General features: G+C 36.1%; 1 protein-coding gene across 5 annotated transcripts in view; it reads right to left on the reverse strand.

The window, feature by feature from the left end:
* The window catches only part of DGKH (diacylglycerol kinase eta), a 103065-nt gene that overhangs the window by 11902 nt on the left and 72556 nt on the right, over window positions 1–18607 (reverse strand). For all 5 annotated transcript variants that reach the window (XR_002482579.1, XM_008068716.2, XM_008068717.1 and 2 more), the window contains 8 exons: window positions 16577–16694; window positions 15172–15282; window positions 14935–15031; window positions 8749–8856; window positions 6367–6480; window positions 5973–6107; window positions 4859–5022; window positions 1386–1491 (listed from right to left, as the gene is read on the reverse strand). Coding sequence is in view for 4 of the 5 variants with exons in the window: in XM_008068716.2 (XP_008066907.1) it covers window positions 1386–1491; window positions 4859–5022; window positions 5973–6107; window positions 6367–6480; window positions 8749–8856; window positions 14935–15031; window positions 15172–15282; window positions 16577–16694 (953 nt within the window). In the remaining variant the exon portion in view is untranslated. The remainder of the gene's footprint in view (window positions 1–1385; window positions 1492–4858; window positions 5023–5972; window positions 6108–6366; window positions 6481–8748; window positions 8857–14934; window positions 15032–15171; window positions 15283–16576; window positions 16695–18607) is intronic.

Here is an 18607-nt window from a genome sequence, read left to right on the forward strand (position 1 = left end):
CTACCAAAATCCATAATTATAGAATTTCATATTCATATTGTATCCTCTAATTATGGTATCACAGAACCAAAAGAATGCACTGACTATAGTGAATACACTCAAGATCACATCTCCTACCTACAAATATGTATGAGAGAGGACCTCCTCAAAAACAATGGAATTATTTTTTGGAGGGTGGTCCCCTTGCAGTATAGGTTTTCTCCACTAGGTAAGTGTTCTAGGAACCCATAGGCATCAGTGTACAAGCAAGTGTTGTTGTGAGAGGCTATGTTTGACTGTGTAAAATGTTTTTGGAGACTCTTTCAACATATTTGGCCATTTCATGATGGGTGATTTACAAGTACACACCAGCAGTTTTCAACCAAAAAGGAATAACCTCTGTGCCCCACCCTCCCTATTCAATGGATCTCACTCTGAGTGACTTTTTTTGTTTCCTTGGATGAAAAGTCATCACAGGAAAATGTTTTGCTGATGTCAAAGAGGTGAAACAAAAAACAGCAGAGCACTAAAAGGTATCCAAATTGACAAGTCCAAAAACTGTTTTGAGCAGTAAAAAAAGCATCTTGATAGGTGTATTGCATCACAACTAGAGAACTTTGAGGGTGACTGAAGTTTAAACATGTAAGAATAAATACACAACTTTTTATAAATAAATTCCAAGTTTTTGGATCCCCCTTATACATGCTAGATACATATTCCCAAAAAAAAGTGAAGTCAAAAAAAATTTTAAAAGGGTATTATTTGATTATAGTTCCAGCTACTGATTTTTACTCTCTGTAGCTCCAATCACACTGCTTTTTAGACTGTAATCTTGATAATAATATACTTACTTGTATATTAATTTAAGTAGCTTCAATTGAGTAATTACAAGAATAAAATAATGCTATCAGCTTTCTCTATACTATAGCATTATACCATGTATCACATTTCAAGAGAGCTATAGTCTATCCATCCTATTATTAACTCTTACATTAAAAATTTTTATATAAGTATCAATTTCCAATTTAATAAAAGAAAAATAATGTTAGTGCACAACTTAAAACATCTCTAACAAAAAACACTGATGATAGCTAGGTCAGGAGAGAAGGTGAAAGAAGGAGCAAGAAATGATGGCAGCAGTTAAAAGAAGAACTGAAGGAAGATGACAAGTGACTGAAAGTGAAAAAGAAAAGAAAAATATGGAGAGAATTTAAGAGCAGGAATTGAAAAATGGCAGGAAAAGGGAAATGAAGAAAAATTTGGCCACAAATTTACCATAAGCTTCTGATAGAGACTCATATAAACTAATACAACTCTCACAGGGTATGACATATTTTACTGTATTAAAATACATGTGTTAACACCAAAAGAATCTGTGGAATGAGAATTTACCATGAGATCCTCACCTCCGGGCACCTTGGGTTGGCTTTATTCAGGGCATGGGAGCATGCATTCACAGCATGGGCCAGTTCTTGCTCCAAAAGACAGTGGATTGTGGCTGCGTCACAAATCCTAGCAGCAAAAATGAAGCAAAAAAACTTTTTTGAGTGCTGCTGATTATTTTTTTAAGTATAAAAGCAGTATGATAAAACACCTAAAAATATAACGATTACTAAGAAAACAATTTTCTAAATGGCTGCTCAATTATGAATGGCACAGGGTAGATCTACAAATTCAAACCCCATTGCAACGAAGAATATTACGTTAACAATCTTTATATAAAAAGTTAAAGCTTAGAATCAGAGGAAGACAGATTAAACAAAATACAGTAATATTTCATTTTTCAGTATCACTGGAAAGTGAGAGAAGTCACAAATAAAAAGACTAGAAGCATGTCTTTCATACATCGAAACTTCAAATACAGCAGATTGAGGAAGCGTATTGCCATATTTATCCTCCATATGTTAAGTGATTTATAAGCATTATCCAATTTAATAGTCACAGCTTCAAAAGGTAGCTGTAAGTGTGCATGGTGGCTCATGCCTGAAATCCCAGCACCTTGGGAGGCAAAGGTGAGAGGAATGCCTGAGCCCAGGGATTTGAGACAAGCCTGGGCAATCTGGCAAGACCTCATCTCTACAATAAAAATAAAAAAAATTATCCAGGCATGGCAACACGCATCTTTAAGTTCTGGCTACTTGGAAGGCTGAGGTGGAAGGATCGCCTGAGCCCAGGAGGTCAAGGCTGCAGTGGCTGTGATCGTGCCACTGCACACTTGCCTGGACAACAGAGTAAGACTCCCACTCAAAAAAAAAAAAGTCACTATGCTTAATTTTCTCCATGTTGTACACCAAGACATTGAGGCGCAGAGAGATTAGGAATGTATATAAAGATAATCTGTGGCAGAACCAGGATTTGAATGCATGACTATCCAACTCCAAAGCCTGTTGTGCCACACTCCTCTGGTATCTGAACCTCTAAGAAAAGTCCTGGTGAGATAAACTCCTGGACAGCACACGGCCAAAGAAGAGAAAGGAGGAGAATTTCCTCCAATTGCTAGAAAAATGGCGTAAAGTTTGCAGATGAGGAAGAAGGCAAAATTATTCAAATGCTTTTTGCTTCTGTCATCTTAATGAAGAACGAGCTTCTATGTGGAAAGACTAGAACGAGAAAAGGGGCAGAAACCCTATAAAGTTGAATCAAGAGTAAACGAAAAGAGTTAATTTCTAAGGATCATGCAATTGATATCTACGGCACAAAGGAACTTGCAAATGTCACCTCAGCAAAGTTATCAATAACTTTGAATAAAAGGCTATTTATCAGAATACAGATGGGTATATGCTATTCTACTTTTCAAAGAAAGGGAAAATCAACTTCAGATCAACATTTCCAACTGCCTACTGAATCTTCTAGATATTCCTAGTGGAATTTAAATTCTAAAGTCCTACAAGGAACCCACTATTTTCCCTCACATATGTGCTCCTCTTCCTGAATCTACTGGCTCCATCAAAGGCACCACAATCCATCCAGCCACTCACTAGAACCTAAGGTCATCCTGTCTCCTATTTCATGCCCACATGTCAAATCTCTCTTCTCCTTTCCATCTCTATTGCATTAATCATCATTTTTTTAAAAGCCAGATCATTCTTACAACATCATCTGTGCTCATCCTGCCCCAGCTTTGCTGTCCTTCAAATAAATCTTCCACACTACTTCCAGAACCATCTGATAAAGACTTGACTTCTCCTCACCTCTCTGTACACATTTCCCACATTCTTGCATATACTATGCCAACCTGTTAGTCACCCCAAACTCTCTGAAATTTCCTGAAAGTAACACGCATACTCTGCTAGGCCTCTGCCCAGTTTGGTCTCTATGCTTAGATTGTTCCTTCTCCTACTCTTCCCTCCAGACTAGACTAAAAGGTCACTTCTTTCAGGCTTCCCTCCCTTACTGCCTCTGGCCTTCTCTGTGCATACACAGAGACTACTGTGCCTTGTGACAGCAATTTTGCTATACTTCTCTCTCATACTAACCTATGAGCAAACTCAAAAGGGTCATAACATAGACATCTTTCCTCACCCTAAAATGGTGCTTGGCCAAAGAAGAGGCTCAAAAATGGAATATGTTTGAATAATCAGTAAATAAATTCTGAAAACAGACAAGTGAACATGATTTTCATCTTTTGAAAAATTTAAAAATATATGAGAGAACCAGACTAGGTTGTCCAGAAGCAAGTCTGGCAAATCTTCACTTCCTTTATGCAATAAAATTATTTGGTTGTTTCACGGGACAACATGGGAAGTGTATTTTGGTTTCAAGAAAACACTATAAAGTGCAAGGATCATTTGAGGCCAGGAGGTTGAGGCTGCTGTGAGCCATGATCATGCCACTACAGTCCAGCCTGAGTGACAGAGTGAGACCCCAATTCAAAACTAACAAACAAACAAAAAAACACTGTAAATCACAGGCCATAGAATTTGTTTGTGGTTTCTAAAAGAGATGGATTTACCTTAAAACTATTATGATATCCCTGTAGATAAGAAACTGAGATGCATAATAATGCAGTTGTGTGGATTAAGTTGAGTAAATGTTTTCTCTTCCCTTTCTTCTGATCTATCCAATCTTGTGCAGCTATAACACTTGATTATAATTCTGAATGTTGGTCCAGCAGTAGGGAGTGTGTATCTTTTCTCTTACATTTTCTTGAATGTAATTGCATCTCTTTTTTTGAGTTGGAATCTCACCCTGTCACCCAGGCTGGAGTGCAGTGGCATGCTCACAGCCCCCCACAGCCTCAACCTGCTGGGCTCAGGTGATCCTTCTACCTCAGCCTTCCAAGAAGCTGGAACCACAGGCACATGCTACCACGCCCAGCCCATTTTTTTATTTATTGTAGAGACAAGGTCTCACTAAGTTGCCCAGGCTAGTTTTGAACCCCTGGACTCAGGCAATCCTCTCGCCTCTGCTTCCCAAAGGGCTGGGATTACAGGTGTGAGCCACCATGCATGACTTGCATCTCTTTTTGATACCAAAAACTATGAAAACAATGTGTAGAAATTAAAAAACAAGGCTCATGCTTGTAATTCCAGCACTTTGGGAGGCTGAGGCAGGTGGATTGCTTGAGCCCAGGAGTTTTAGACTAACCTGGGCTACATAGTGAAACCTCGTCTCTATAAAAAAAAAATCAAAAAATTAGGTGGGAGTGGTGGTGTGCACCTATAGTCCCAGCTACTCTGGAGGCTGAGACAGAAGAATCACCTGAGCCCAGGAGGTCAAGGCTGTGGTGATAATGCCATTGCACTCCAGACTAGAACAGAGAGATCCCAACTCAAAACAAACAAACAAACAAACAAAAAAACCCCACCAGATTGGGGGGAAAAAAAAACTGTCTGAGACCAGAGTTGTCATAGTCTGAAAACCAGCAGAGCCCCCATACCTAGTAATGAGCTCCTCTGCAGCCTGGGAGCATAGCTGCATCTGCGACACCTCTTCTGTTGCCAAGTCAATGGCGTGATGGATGTACAAATGGGTTCGGAGAACTGGTTTACCAGAATCACACTTCTGCTTGTCTTCCCAAGATTTCAGAGTGCTCTCAAAGGCCTATTTAAAATCAATATTGCAACAAATTGTTAGTTTAGAACTCTGAGGCCCACGTAAATGTGTACTTGAATAAAATGATGATGGCTTTTTCTCTCATCTAAAGCCTCATTAAATAAATCCCAAGTATAAAAAAGGCATTTTAAAGTTTTCCAGTGCCTTTCAATAAAAAAGTAGTGTAGTCGGCGATGATAAATATATCATTGGAAAGTTAAAAAAAAGCTTTTGTGTTACATGCTTTACTATTTCTTCAATTTGTGTTTTAATCATTACTATTTTATATATATTAGATGAGAGGACTATTGGCAGTCATATTTGTTCAAGGCTGGCCTGAATTAAAAATAGATATTTTGGGAAAGGCAAAACTATGAAGACAGTAAAAAGATCAGTGATTGCATTGCCGGGGCCAGGAGTAAGGGACAGAAGGATGAACAGGTAGAGTACAGGGAATTTTTAGGGCAGTGAAACAATTCTGTATGATACTATAATGGTGGACACAAATACAAATGATTGTACATCCAAACCCACAGATGTGCAATTCAAAGAGTAATGACAACCATGGACTTCAGTTAATAATAACGTACCAATATTGGCTCATCAGTTGTAACAAATGTGTCATATTAATGCACAATGTTCATAATAGGGGAATTTATGTGTGTAGGGAAGAGTGAAAAGGATGTGTGTGGGAATTTAATTTAATTAGAATACTCCTTACTTTCTACACCATTTTTCTGTAAACCGAAATTGCTCTAGAAAATGAAGTCTTAATTTTCAAAAAACTTGTTCATATGTAAAACTAAAATAACCTAATCCTTAGGTTATTTTAGTTTTACATATGAACAAGTTAGATTTGAGGCAATTTAAACCATTTCCTTATTTTCTATTTTCTCATAACAATTTCAGGCTTTTAAAAAACTTGATAGAATTCTAGAAGAATGTTCTCTGTTACGTACTCTGTCCCTTGTTAGCATCTGAGCTCTGTTTTTGTGCACAATTTTGATAATCCCTGGAGGCTGAACCCATGCTTCGCCATCCACCTGCACTGGGACTCCCTCATCTCCAAATATAGTGATTTTTACTGTACGGCACTGAAATAAAACAAAACATTTATTTTAGAGTGTAAATCATCCTGAGAAATTGCCAATCTGCATTCAGGCTTGAGTATTAGTCTATTCTGGAATGGCATGCTATGCTTAGCCACTTAAAATGACATGGTAACAACTAACATTATGGCAAGAAAGTCAACATTTCAAAGATAAATACGCAGTGAAGGAATCATTTGGAATAGCTTTCCCCAACCCTCTGTGGCTCAAGGGAGTGCAGTCAGGGTTGATTTGAGAAACCAACCTGGGCTATTCGATGATGCTGCAGTTTAATCACCCTTGAAACTGCCATCTGCACGCTATCAAATATCGCAACAACTTCTAGGATCTTGTCATCAAATGATGGTGCAGCAAATATCTGAAAGGAACAACTAACTGAAGGTTTAGAAGAACTGGTGCATCAAGTAATATAAACTCTGCTATATATATGTATCTCAGATCAGTAAATAAATATTATTAGAAAATGATAATCCAAGAAAAAAAACCCTCTGAAGATGGCTTAAAATGAACAGACATCATTTAAAGAAGATTTTCAAACAAATGGATATAATACTCCTACCCCTTAAAGCACTCTTTGGAGTAAACGAATATATTTCTAAATAATTCATCTTGGTGTAAAATGTGTTAAGTATCTGTCCATACATAATTCACATATATTGATAAGATGATGCATGCAATTTTGGAAGTCTACAAAACCTGACAGGTAATATAGTTTCATAAGTTTAAAGCTGTTAAACATGCACATTATGACCTAGTTCACTTGGTATGTTCTAAGGGCAATCTTTTGAGGTGTTATAAGCAATATGCATATGTGCTTTATATTTTGATACAAATTTTTAGGGCTCTTAAGAATATGGAAACTAAAACCTCAGAGGATAAAAATTATGTAGGCTTATTTTACCTTTACATTAGATATATTTTCACAAAATTAACTTACTCTAAAATTTTAGGTTTAGGCTATATTGGTCCTTTTTATTCTCTTTTGCTATACCATAAATAATATGGCTTTGAAAAAAATTCAGTATAAAGTAGTATCCTAATTAAAACTTCTACTGGGAACACCAAGACATAAATTTGCTAACATTGATGATATTTTATCATTTTTGTTGTCAGATTGCCTAGGCTTAAATTCTATCTCTGCTACTGCTAACTATGGAAACATTGCCTCAGTTTCTTCAGTGGTGAAATTCAGATTTTAAAAGTGGGCTTTAGAAAAAAGGTGGATGTTAAATAATGAATGTGACTCTCTTAGAACATTGTTGACTACACAGTAGGTGTTCAAAAAATGTCAGCTTTAATATGTTAATCTCATTGACTTCTCCCCTTCAAAAAATTTAAGAACAGTGACAGGTTGACAACAAAATGTTGACTGTTAGTGTAAGTTTTTATACTCCAATAGGATTGGAAGATATTCATGTCATATAAAATACCAAGATTTTACAATTTATCTTATACTTTAATCCCCACCTGTCCATTTAAGAGCCTTGGGAAAATTGGTAATATCATTATATTATAAGCTCAAATCAATGATTTTGACTCTTCAAATAAAGATTGTGACAACACTTCTCATTTTTACTTCTCATTTTCACTTCTCATTTTTACTGCTATATATACTTTAATAATATACTTTAATAATTGTGCCCTCTTTTCCTCATTTTTTTCAGAACAATTACATTTGTGAGGCTGTGTTTTTTCTTTTTTAGTATGGCAAAGTATAAAAAGAAAACAAAAATAGCCCTAAACCTCGTTAGCCAAATGAACCCTCTTGATAGTTCTAAAACAAAAAAATAACAATATACACATCAGTTTAGGAAATTCAAAGTACTGAAAGGTATAATGATAGGCAGAATAATGCTCTCTCTCCATCCCAAAAATGCTCCTGTCCTAATTTCTGGAACCTGTGAGTATGATACCTTACATGAAAAAAGGAGTTTTGCAAATATGATTAAATTAAGAACCTTAGGATGAGGAGATTACCTGGATGATCTAAGTGGCCACAATGTAATCACAGGGATCATTAGAGGTGGAAGAGGAAGCAGAAGAGGTGAAGCAACACAAGAAGGAGGCAACCTGTCTTTGTTGGCTTTGAAAATGAAGAGAGAGTAATGTGGCAGCCTCTCAAAGCTGGAAGGGCAAGAAGATGGATTCTCTAGAGTCCCAGAAGGAAACAGCCAGCTGACACCTTGATTTCAGTGCAGTGAGACCGTGTTAGATCCCTACCACATAGAACTGCAGATGATAAATGCGTGCCAAGTTGCTAAGTTTGTGTTGTTACAGCAGCAACAGAAAACTAACATGTGTATGAAATAAAAAAGTAACAACTTCCCTTCTTTATTTCTTAAATCTACTTTCCAAAAGTAGCTTCATTAGTGTTCATCAAAAAAATTGTTTGATACATCCCAAGGTATGCATACCTATGTATTCAACATGAGAGTAGAGTATGTCCACAAGAGAATATTCAAATAAAATCTTAATCAAATCTATGCCCTGCCTCCCTTCTCAATGTAAAATATTCTGACATGAAATTAACTTACTATTACAAAGCAAACTTAAAAGAAAACATTATCCTAGTAATTATAATTTTCTTTTGGGGAAACAGACTGTCTACTCCCCTTATGCTACTTACATCGTCCTCTTTGGTTCCACCCCAGAAGTTAGTTCCTCCGGCATAGCTGGGGATGTTCAATACTGCAATGCCTTGCAAACTGGGGAGAGGAATATACTGCCCATCACACTGTAAGGTAAAAACTTAAAGATTAGAAAAAAAGAGTAAAACTGCTATTCTGGAAGATACTAAAATACTACAGACGAAAGGGTAATGGAGCAAAGTACACTAGTTATGACTGTCCTCTTGTTAATACATTTCTACACATTCAAAGGCTGTTCTCTTATTTTTTTAATGCAGAAAATTTACTGTTACAGAAAACTGATTTAAAAAAATATTTTACCTTTTCCCTCTAAAACCAGGCAATACTTTTCTGGGAGTCTTTTTCAAGTCACTTATGATATTCTCACTTGTATAGTGGTCCTCTCTGTACTTATTTCAAGCATCTTTTTGAAAACAAGTGTGTGAGGGCAGATTCTAGTCCTCACCATTCTCACTTAGTCCCCTCACAGGCCTGGTATACTGCTGGGGCTCTATGACCACCTGGGAGCTGGCAAAGCTCAAAGCTGAGTTTTTCAAGTGGTGCAAAGCAACAATACATGCATCTCAGAAAGCTCCTTATACCCTTGCCTTCTAAATACCACAAATGAAAACTAAATTACCACTTAAATGGAAAAAAGAATATGGCTGGTGAAGTGACGTGACATGAATAAATTCTCATTGAGTGAAAGCAGAGCTACTACTTTTTTCATAAAAGTTGTTTCTTAAATTAATTTTCTTAAAGTAATCTAAGAGCATTATGCTTTATTCTATTAATTCTTACATAAAACTTAGCTATTAGGAGGCAGTTAAGAAACTAATTTTAGAAAAATAACTTTAAAAAGATCATAATTATGTAACATAAATCTTATGACGATCATATTTAATCTGCATTTAAAAAGATCCACTTAACATTGTTCTAAGTGAACATTTAATCCAACATTTAAACTTTCATTTTAAAAGAGCAGAGCTTGTAGATGTCACACTTAAAATAGATGTTATATTTTCATTAAACGGTTCTTGCATTAAAAAGTGACATAGCTTCTTAAAAACTGCATTTTAATATCCAATAAAAATTATCTCCAACCTTTAGAATAAACGAGAATAAACAGCCTTTAAATCCATTTTCAACCACTTTAAATTACTGAGACTTCATAAATGATTTATTCCCGCATGTGTTTTTTACAATTCCTTTTTTTTCCTATGAAAACACAGTGTTAAACATTAGACAGGTTGAGTATTTCACATTCAAAGGTCCTAGCACTTAGGGGCATGCCTGGCATGTAGCTGGTGCTCAATGTAGATCTGTTAAATGAATGGATATTAAATATTAGTAGAATAATAAAGTTTTTCTCAGCCCAATACATTGAACAAATATCTTTGTGTACTTTAGAAAAAGCTGTTTTAAATCATATGACTAATTTGAAGGAAATAAGGAAAAAACACTATCTCTACAAATATTTTTAAAATTCAGAATAGTCTAAAGAGTTTATAAATGGATGCACTTTATTTGCAAACATAGTATGGAAAAAGATAACCATTTTAAGAAGGAAATTCCATGTATAGTGCTGCATTTAACATATAACACCCGGAGTTAAGTGCTTAATATCCATTTCATACAGTCTCACAGACAAAATATGAGTAGGACAGATTCAATAAACAAAGGTCATATGATTAAAAAATTTCTTATACTCAGGAAACAGTTCAGGAGGGTTAAATTTTTTAAATTGTCTTCCCTATGGTCCCACATTTCTTTTATTTATTTATTTTTAGAGACGGGGTCTTTCTCTGTCACCCAGACTGGAGTGTAGTGGTGTGATCATAGCTCACTGAAGCCCGGAACTCCTGAGCTCAAGTGATCCTCCCACCTCAGCCTCCCGAGTAGCTGGGACTACAGGCATGCCCCACCTCACCTGGCTATCTCACATTAATAATTTTGCAAAATGCTACAAAACTGCAATTATGTATATATTTTTTGATCAGTGTCTGTCTTTCTCTGCTCCTTTCATCAGGCAATATGGAGTGGTGAGAAGCTGGTGGACCTGGTTTCAACTCACTTTGTGTCTGGCTAGTCCCTTAAACTTTCAGTGCTTCATTTTGCTCATCTATGAAATGGGGTGACAATTCTTAGCACACAGTGAGCGAGGCCAATGAGATAAGGTATGGGAAAGCACCCAGATCACACAGTGGGAAGTCACTACATTTCCTTCTCCAGTTATAATGACAATTTGTTTTATGGTGAAAAGGCGCTGGATTTGAAATTTGGGCTCCTCTGGCTATTGGTTGTTTGATAGCCAGGCAAATGCCTGGATTCCTCTGCAATGAATAACAATACCTACCTTATAAGGAATGATAATGCCTACTTTATCAAGTTGTAAGAATTATAGATGTTATGTAGAGAACATACAGTAAACTTCATTATTAAAAATGATTTAAAAAGTAGTTACAAATAGTTATCACTGAAATAAATTAAACAAAGATAGGAATTATTATTGTATATTAAACCAAATTTATTTAGGCTTTAAAAAGAATGCAAACATGATGGGAAGATTTGAAATAACTAAAAATGTGAATTAAACAGCTACTTACTTTCTATCACATATTTCATTATAGCCTACAGATGGAGATTGTTTTTGAAAAGTTGTCTTTCTTCACATATCTTGGTATTTATGGGACTTGAAATAGTATATGATCATTATTTCAGTTAATACGTAGAAGAGATAGTGGTAAATTAGGTATATAATGGGCAAAAAAGTCATCCTTCCTAAGAAAGATGTCTTATGTTCTAATAAAAATTTTTCCGGCCGGGCTCGGTGGCTCAGCCTGTAATCCTGTGCCTTTAGGAGGCTGAGGTGAGTGGATTGCCTGAGCCCGCGTGTTCGAGACCCGCCTGGGTGGGCGAGACCTCATCTCTACAATAAATCGGGCATGGTAGCGCGTGCCTGTAGTTCCAGCTACTCGAAAGGCTGAGGCGGAAGGATCGCCGGAGCCCAGCAGGTCGAGGCTGTGGTGGCCGGGAGCGGTCACGGCACTCCAGTCTGGGTGACAGAGTGAGACTCCAACTCAAAAAAAAAAAAAATTTTTTTTCCATTTATATGTAAAAGTGTTTCTACTCTAAAAGTAGCAAGATATGATGTGATGTTATTCTACCTTTCTGGCATTCCCATTATTGTAAAGAGGAATAAACCTCACTCAAAGGTTCAGAAAGTTGGTATAAGTCAGAATCACTTGTGATGTGACTTGGGAAACAGAGTTTGCATTTGTATCGTACTTTTCAGTGTAACTGTGATTTACTGTACCTTAGCTCATTTAATTATGATTTGCACAAAATCATTATTTTATTCATGTTTTGATGGGGAAACCAGGGTCAAATTCTTTATTCTGCATAAATTCAAAGTCAAGACATGAAGTAAAGTAGATCTCCTTCCATACTACACTATAACAGGGAAAGGAAAACTTAAGTCAAGCCGCAAAAAAAAGAGGTGGAGGTTTGGCAAGGACTGCTACTGATGAAGGGATCTCTCTGGAAAGAGTTTCCCAAGATGTAAGTCTCTCTTCTTCCCCTTTATTTCAAGTGACTCATCATTAGGAAAATGAATTTTTAGACACCAGGCCTTCCATGGCCATTAGGAGTAGGAGGTGTTTTGTTGTTTTTTACTTCTAACTATGACAATGGATTCTTCACTTCTACTTTACTTTTTTTTTTTTAAGAAAGAAAAGTTATTTAAGAGTAAAGTAGAGAGAGAAAGAGAAGGAAGAGAGAAGATTCACCTCCCCAAGGTGGGGGAGGGGGACCAAAGCCAGGAAGCATGGCGACAGCCATGGCTCAAAGAGTACATGGCCACACCAGACTCTAGCAAGGCAATGGCCCCCCTCTACTTTACTTTTTAAATGTATATTAATATATTTTCATTTATCTTGTCTTACTAATTTTATTTTCCTTTTTAATCATTTAATATATACTCCTGTATCAAGTGTTCTTAACTTGAACTTCAGAAACCAAGGAACCATGAATAGATTCAAGGTATTTGTAAACTTGATGGTAAAATGTATCTCTTTATGTTCACTAGTCTTTGAAATTTAGCAGTGTCCTCAATTATAAATGTAGGTAACAAACCAGGCATTAGCAATACCTGGTATTTCATCATCGACAGAAATACAGACATCTTTATATCACACTACAGATAGTTCAGATATCCTGTAATATCATTTATGTTCTTCATTACTTTGAAATAATGGTATTTATACTATAAGTAGACTTTTATTTGATGTGGTAATAATGAAACATACATATTACTCTTTAAGAATTAAAACTATTTTGTTAATTTATTTTCACATTATTGGTAAATCTTCTTTTGTAAGTCTATGTATTTTGTATAATGCATTTAAAAACAATATTCTGAGAAGAGGTCCACAGTCTTACCAGAAAGCCAAAGGAGTTCACAACTCAAAAAATATTAGGAGCATTTTAAAATGGAAGGTAAAAAGTAGCTGTGTAAGTAAGACATCTTGTTTAAAATGCAGACCACCCGTATAAGAGGCTACACATCCTATTTCTGAAGGACTGAGGCTTCTCCAGGAACTAAGACTCCCCCGTCCCACTCATCTGGACTCCAGATAATTCCCCAAACCTTAAAGATGGTTGGTTATGGGGCTTGCTCACAGTACTTAATAAATTGTTCAAAAACGATAATACACCTGTCCATTTCTCCATCAAGACAAGCTCAGACATTGCACTAAGCACAGGGGATAACAAAGATGAATACAAATTCCCACCTGTCCTTAAGGAGAGTGGCCAACCAAGGTATATGGAGAAAAAAATGATTGATTACAATACAACACAAGGGAGGGAACCTAAGCTGACCTAGGCACAGGGCTGGCAAGGATAGCACTTGCAAAGTGTGAACCTTCTTGACTTTATACCTTTTTATCCAGTACATCTATCTTAATTTTACAAACAATGATACCTCAAATCAGCTGATCATACAGTTGTGTTTTTAGAGTGAAAGGTGTAATAGGCTGATCTTTACTAGGACATTTAGTTGATACAGAATGAGCTAGACACCTCTTTGTCCACATTCCAGCATTGAAATAACACCAAAAATAATAATGCTCTGATTAATTTGTTGGGTTGCAGGCTTGAGATTTTAAAATTTTTTGTATGTATGATATGCTTTAATTAAAAATATCTGGTTATAAAAAGATACAAGGTAGGAAAGACATGCCTATCGGCATGAATGGTAAGTTCTGAACCAAGGTTAAAAGAAAATAAAATTCACAATGGTAAGCTCTGAACCAAGGGTAAAAGAAAATAAAATTCACAAAAGCTAACAGACTTTTCATAGCTATGTTCCCAACCTTCTTTTTCTTGTTATTGAAGGAGATTAAATAACTTTTCTTGTCTTTAATTTCTTATTTTAAAAAAATAGGGAAAAAATACTAAAAAATTTAAAAGTTCAAAAATCTCTTTTTCTTTTGCTAACTTGTTAGAAATAATTATAACAAAATATACATATATATTTTGACTTGTGGTCTCACTCTGCCACCCAGGCTGGAGTACAGTGGCATGATCATGGTTCACTGTAGCCATGACCTCCTGAGCTCAGATGGTCCTTCTACCTCAGCCTCCTGAATAGCTGGGACTACAGAGATGCACTACCAGGCCTAAATAATTTTTTGAATTTTTGTAGGACGAGGTCTTGGTATGTTGCCCAGGTTGGTCAAGAATTCCTGGGCTCAAGCAATCCTCCCACTTTGGCCTCCCAAAGTGCTGGGATTGGTGGCGTGAGCCATTGTGCCTAGTGAAATAAACATACATTTAAATGAAAATATTCTATTTACTATAAATGTTATTTTCAGGAATTTGTGAAACGTTGGGTATTACAGAATTGGGTCTGAGTTTAGACACTTAAATGAAAATCCATTAATAACTCTCTCCTATAAATGTGGTTATTCAAGAGCATCACCACTCATAGAGGCTAGGAACGACGACAGTCCGTGTGTTATATCCAGTGTCTTACCTCTTAGTATAAAGTGGAGAATCACTTCCATTTTATCCCCTTGAGTATTTAATCATGAATCAAATGGTATTTAGGTCAAATGAGCTCCACATTGAATTATTTTTCTAAGTAAGATAATCTGAAATGTCTTACTTCAAAATGAGCTTACCTCAAGTTGAACCCTTTGTTCTAAATTCTTGTATGATCTCTGTAATAACTCCCGGGTTCCAAGGACTCCATACCACATCAAGTTTTTAGTTCGGCTCCTGAAAACAAATGTTGGCAGGCAGTTTCAGGAAGTTTTACTCATTTACTTCTCAAAGGCAGAGCAAACAAAAAAGATAATAAATAAAATTAAAGTAAAATTGCCTTTATGTAATAACATTATTACTATTTCCAAAATTACCTGCATTTTTCAGGGTGCTCCTCTCTCTTATTATTAAATTCTAATGAAATTTTTGCATCTAATCCAATCCCAAAGTAATTGTTCATGACACATTTTTCTGAATATCCATCTCTATAATCATAAGGAAAAGCACGTAAAAGTCAATTTCAGGTTCATTACAATTACAACTTGTACACAAAATAGCACTTAAAACTACCTAAGCTTCCATTCCTCACAGAAGATTATAAACTTATCAATAATCACTTCCTATTTACATGCCATGTGTATAACCACAAGACGTACAATTTCTGGTGCAGGTGATATCAAGGGATGGTGAGCAAGGTAAACAGAATAGAATTACAGTTTGGTTTGCTACTAACTGCAGTAAAATTTTAGCTCTTCTGCCCTTTACATATGTCCTCATTATATAGATAAATGAGGTTGATGATGGGAGGGCCTTGTAATCAGGTACTAATGCTCTTCTCTTTTTTTTGATCATTACAGTCTCTTCCACTTCTACTTTTAACAGTGAACAAACATTTATGGAGGAAAAATAAACATTAGATCCCTGAGTCCAGGGGTTTGAGATCAGCCTGGGCAACTTGGTGAGATCTCGTCTCTACAATAAATCAAAAAATTAGCCAGGTGTGGTGTCACATGCTTGTGGTTCTAGCTACTTGGAAGGCAGAGGCAGAAGGATCACCTAGGCCCAGCAGGTAGAGGCTGCGGTGGCCGTGAGCCACTGCACTCCAGCTTGGGTGAGAGAGTAAGACTCCTACTAAAAAAAAAAAAAAAGAAAAATTAGATCTAATCCATCCTTGTAGGTGTACTGAAAAGTTTAAACTATTATACTGTCCTTGAGAAGTGTCATTACAGAATGAGACAGAGCATCCTGCAGAGCTAGGTTTTATGAGGAAAAAAGGGGATATAACAAAAGCAAAATTAAAAATGGAAGTAAAAGAAAGTATATCTTGAACTGTCTAAAAAATTTTAAGGAGTTTTGAGAAAGGAAGAGATCAGTGTAGGTCAGAAGTTTCCTGAAAAAAGTAAACCTAGAAAGAAGCTGGATGTGGAAAGATGACAGATTTGGTGAGCCCGAAAAGAAAGGAGGTAACAGGAACAGCAAAAATACAGGTATGAAGGCTCCACTGGGTAAAAAGAAAGATGAATAGAGTCATGGCTTCCTTTGCCAGGGGGTTACTCTCAAGAGAACGGGGCAGAAAAGGACTTGCCTCAGGAACAGATTGTGGAGACCACAGGATTTTTAAGGGTTCAATGGACTGATCATTATCAGCTTTTGACATTTTCTGATCATCCTTTTTGTATATGGAACCATATTTATTGTAATACATTTAAAATGCTACAATTAATATAAAACAGAAATGAGAAAAGTCAAAAGAAAATAATTGCAAAAGTATTTTCTTACACTGAATCTGGATCCGGATCAATAAATGGCGTGGCACCAAAAGGATCGATGTTTGCTAGTAACATTTTATTGATAATAGAACTTCCAGCAATGGAGGCAGCCAGTCCTGCTCTCAAACCTGGACAGAGAAATAAATGCATACAATAGTGCATGCTAAGAAAAAACAGAAAGAACCAGTCCATTCAAGCCTAATCTCAAATGTCTCACTCCCAGAGCACAGTTTTCAATGCCTAGTCTTCCTGTTAATCAAAACTAAGATGCATTAACATTTATGACTATAAGGTTTTTGATACTTCCCAGGATCTATATGTTATAAAAAAGAATTAAGGAGATGAGAACCTGAATAGAAGTTGATTTGTGACCTTTTCTCATTTACCATATCAATAATTCTTTAACTTCAACAAATACAAGTTATTTCCTTTGTTATAGCAAATAAGGTATTAAGACTGCAAGGAATTTATAATAAAGGCTGAATTACCCAAAATGTCATGGAGTTATCACTTCCACACTCTCAAAGCATAGATAATACTCAATTTAGAATGTAAAGAGATGTATTAAAGTGAAAACCTAGTGTTAGTGTCACGTATAAGTGGTAATGGCCAGGTGTAGTGGCTCATGCATAGAATCCAAGCATTTTAAGAGGCTGAGGTGGGAGGATCACTTGAGGCCAGGAGTTTGAGACTAGTCTGAGCAACACAGTGAGACCCTGTCTTTACAAAAATAAAAAATAAAGTGGTGATGCATGTCTATAGTCCTAGCTACTCAGGAGGCTAAGATGGGAGGATCACTTGAACTCAGGAGTCCAAGGCAGTAGTGAGCCATAATCACATCACTGCACTCTCTTTTTCAAAAAAACAAAAAAGACTCTCTCCCTCTCTAAAAAAAAAAAGTAATATATTAAATGCAGGTATTTGTGAATTTTGGAAGAATAGTATTGAATGTCAAAACTGAAGCATCCATCTTAACTTTGAATATGTAAACTTCCAAATTTATTTCAACATGTTTTCCACTAACTAGTTATGGTAGTTAAAACTAATGAATTTTATGATCTACTCAACCCAATATGAAGGCTAGAAACACTAAGTCTAGAAAGAAGATAACGTAATAGGGGTCTGAGAGATCAAACAAAAAAAGACAGAATAATGAAGAAAAACATGTCATGCATGGTGGGAAATACTAGGAAATTAGAAAAAAGAATCTTTTCTTCAACAAGCAGTCCTCTTCTCAACAAATGTGTTCTTTTTAGAGGATTTTTAACTAATAACGTTTAGCTGATTATCAAATAACTAAGAAGGATTTTATTCTATCATTTAATGTCACAGTTTTGAATATGCTATGGCAAACTTTGTTATGCCAATTTACTTTATGTCTAAACAAGTGAATAAAGAGAACTATAGATCTGGTGAGAGTAAGGAAAAATTTGGAGAGATGAGGAACCATACTCCAGTTGCCCCACAGAAAAGTGTAATGTTTTCTAAAAATGTTTTAGGGTTAGCCATATTCATTCACAGCTTCATCCCAGAGGGGGCATCCCACAGTTCCCAGTTGGAATAGAAACACAACTTCTAAACCTGGAGGCCTTTCCAGAACCAGGCTGGTTCCAGATTTATCTTCTTTCTTTCAATATTTTTATTGTCATATAATTCACACACCATAAAATCCCCCCTTTTAAATGTTTTTAGATAGTGTGGTTATTTGTAGTATGTACACAAAGTTAAATAACCATCACTACTAGCTTTAAACAAATCTGTCTAAAACTAGAGATGGCAAAACACACACACACACACACACACACACACAAACAAACTCCTCCAAAACTATTACTATGTAACTCTAGAACTAGAGACCCTGTACCCATTTTCAAGCCTCCTCTCCCCCCACCCCAGGTTCCTGGAAACCACTAATCTACTTTCTCTCTCTATGGATTTGACAGTTCTGCACATTTCATATAAATAGAATCATGTACTATTTGGCTTTTATGCTCATCTTCTTTCACTTGGCATAATGTTTTCATGGATGTTCATGCTGTAG

Source organism: Carlito syrichta, unplaced genomic scaffold (genome assembly GCF_000164805.1).
Source record: "Carlito syrichta isolate Samal-C Ts95f unplaced genomic scaffold, Tarsius_syrichta-2.0.1 Scaffold311489, whole genome shotgun sequence".
Classification (NCBI taxonomy): domain Eukaryota; kingdom Metazoa; phylum Chordata; class Mammalia; order Primates; family Tarsiidae; genus Carlito; species Carlito syrichta.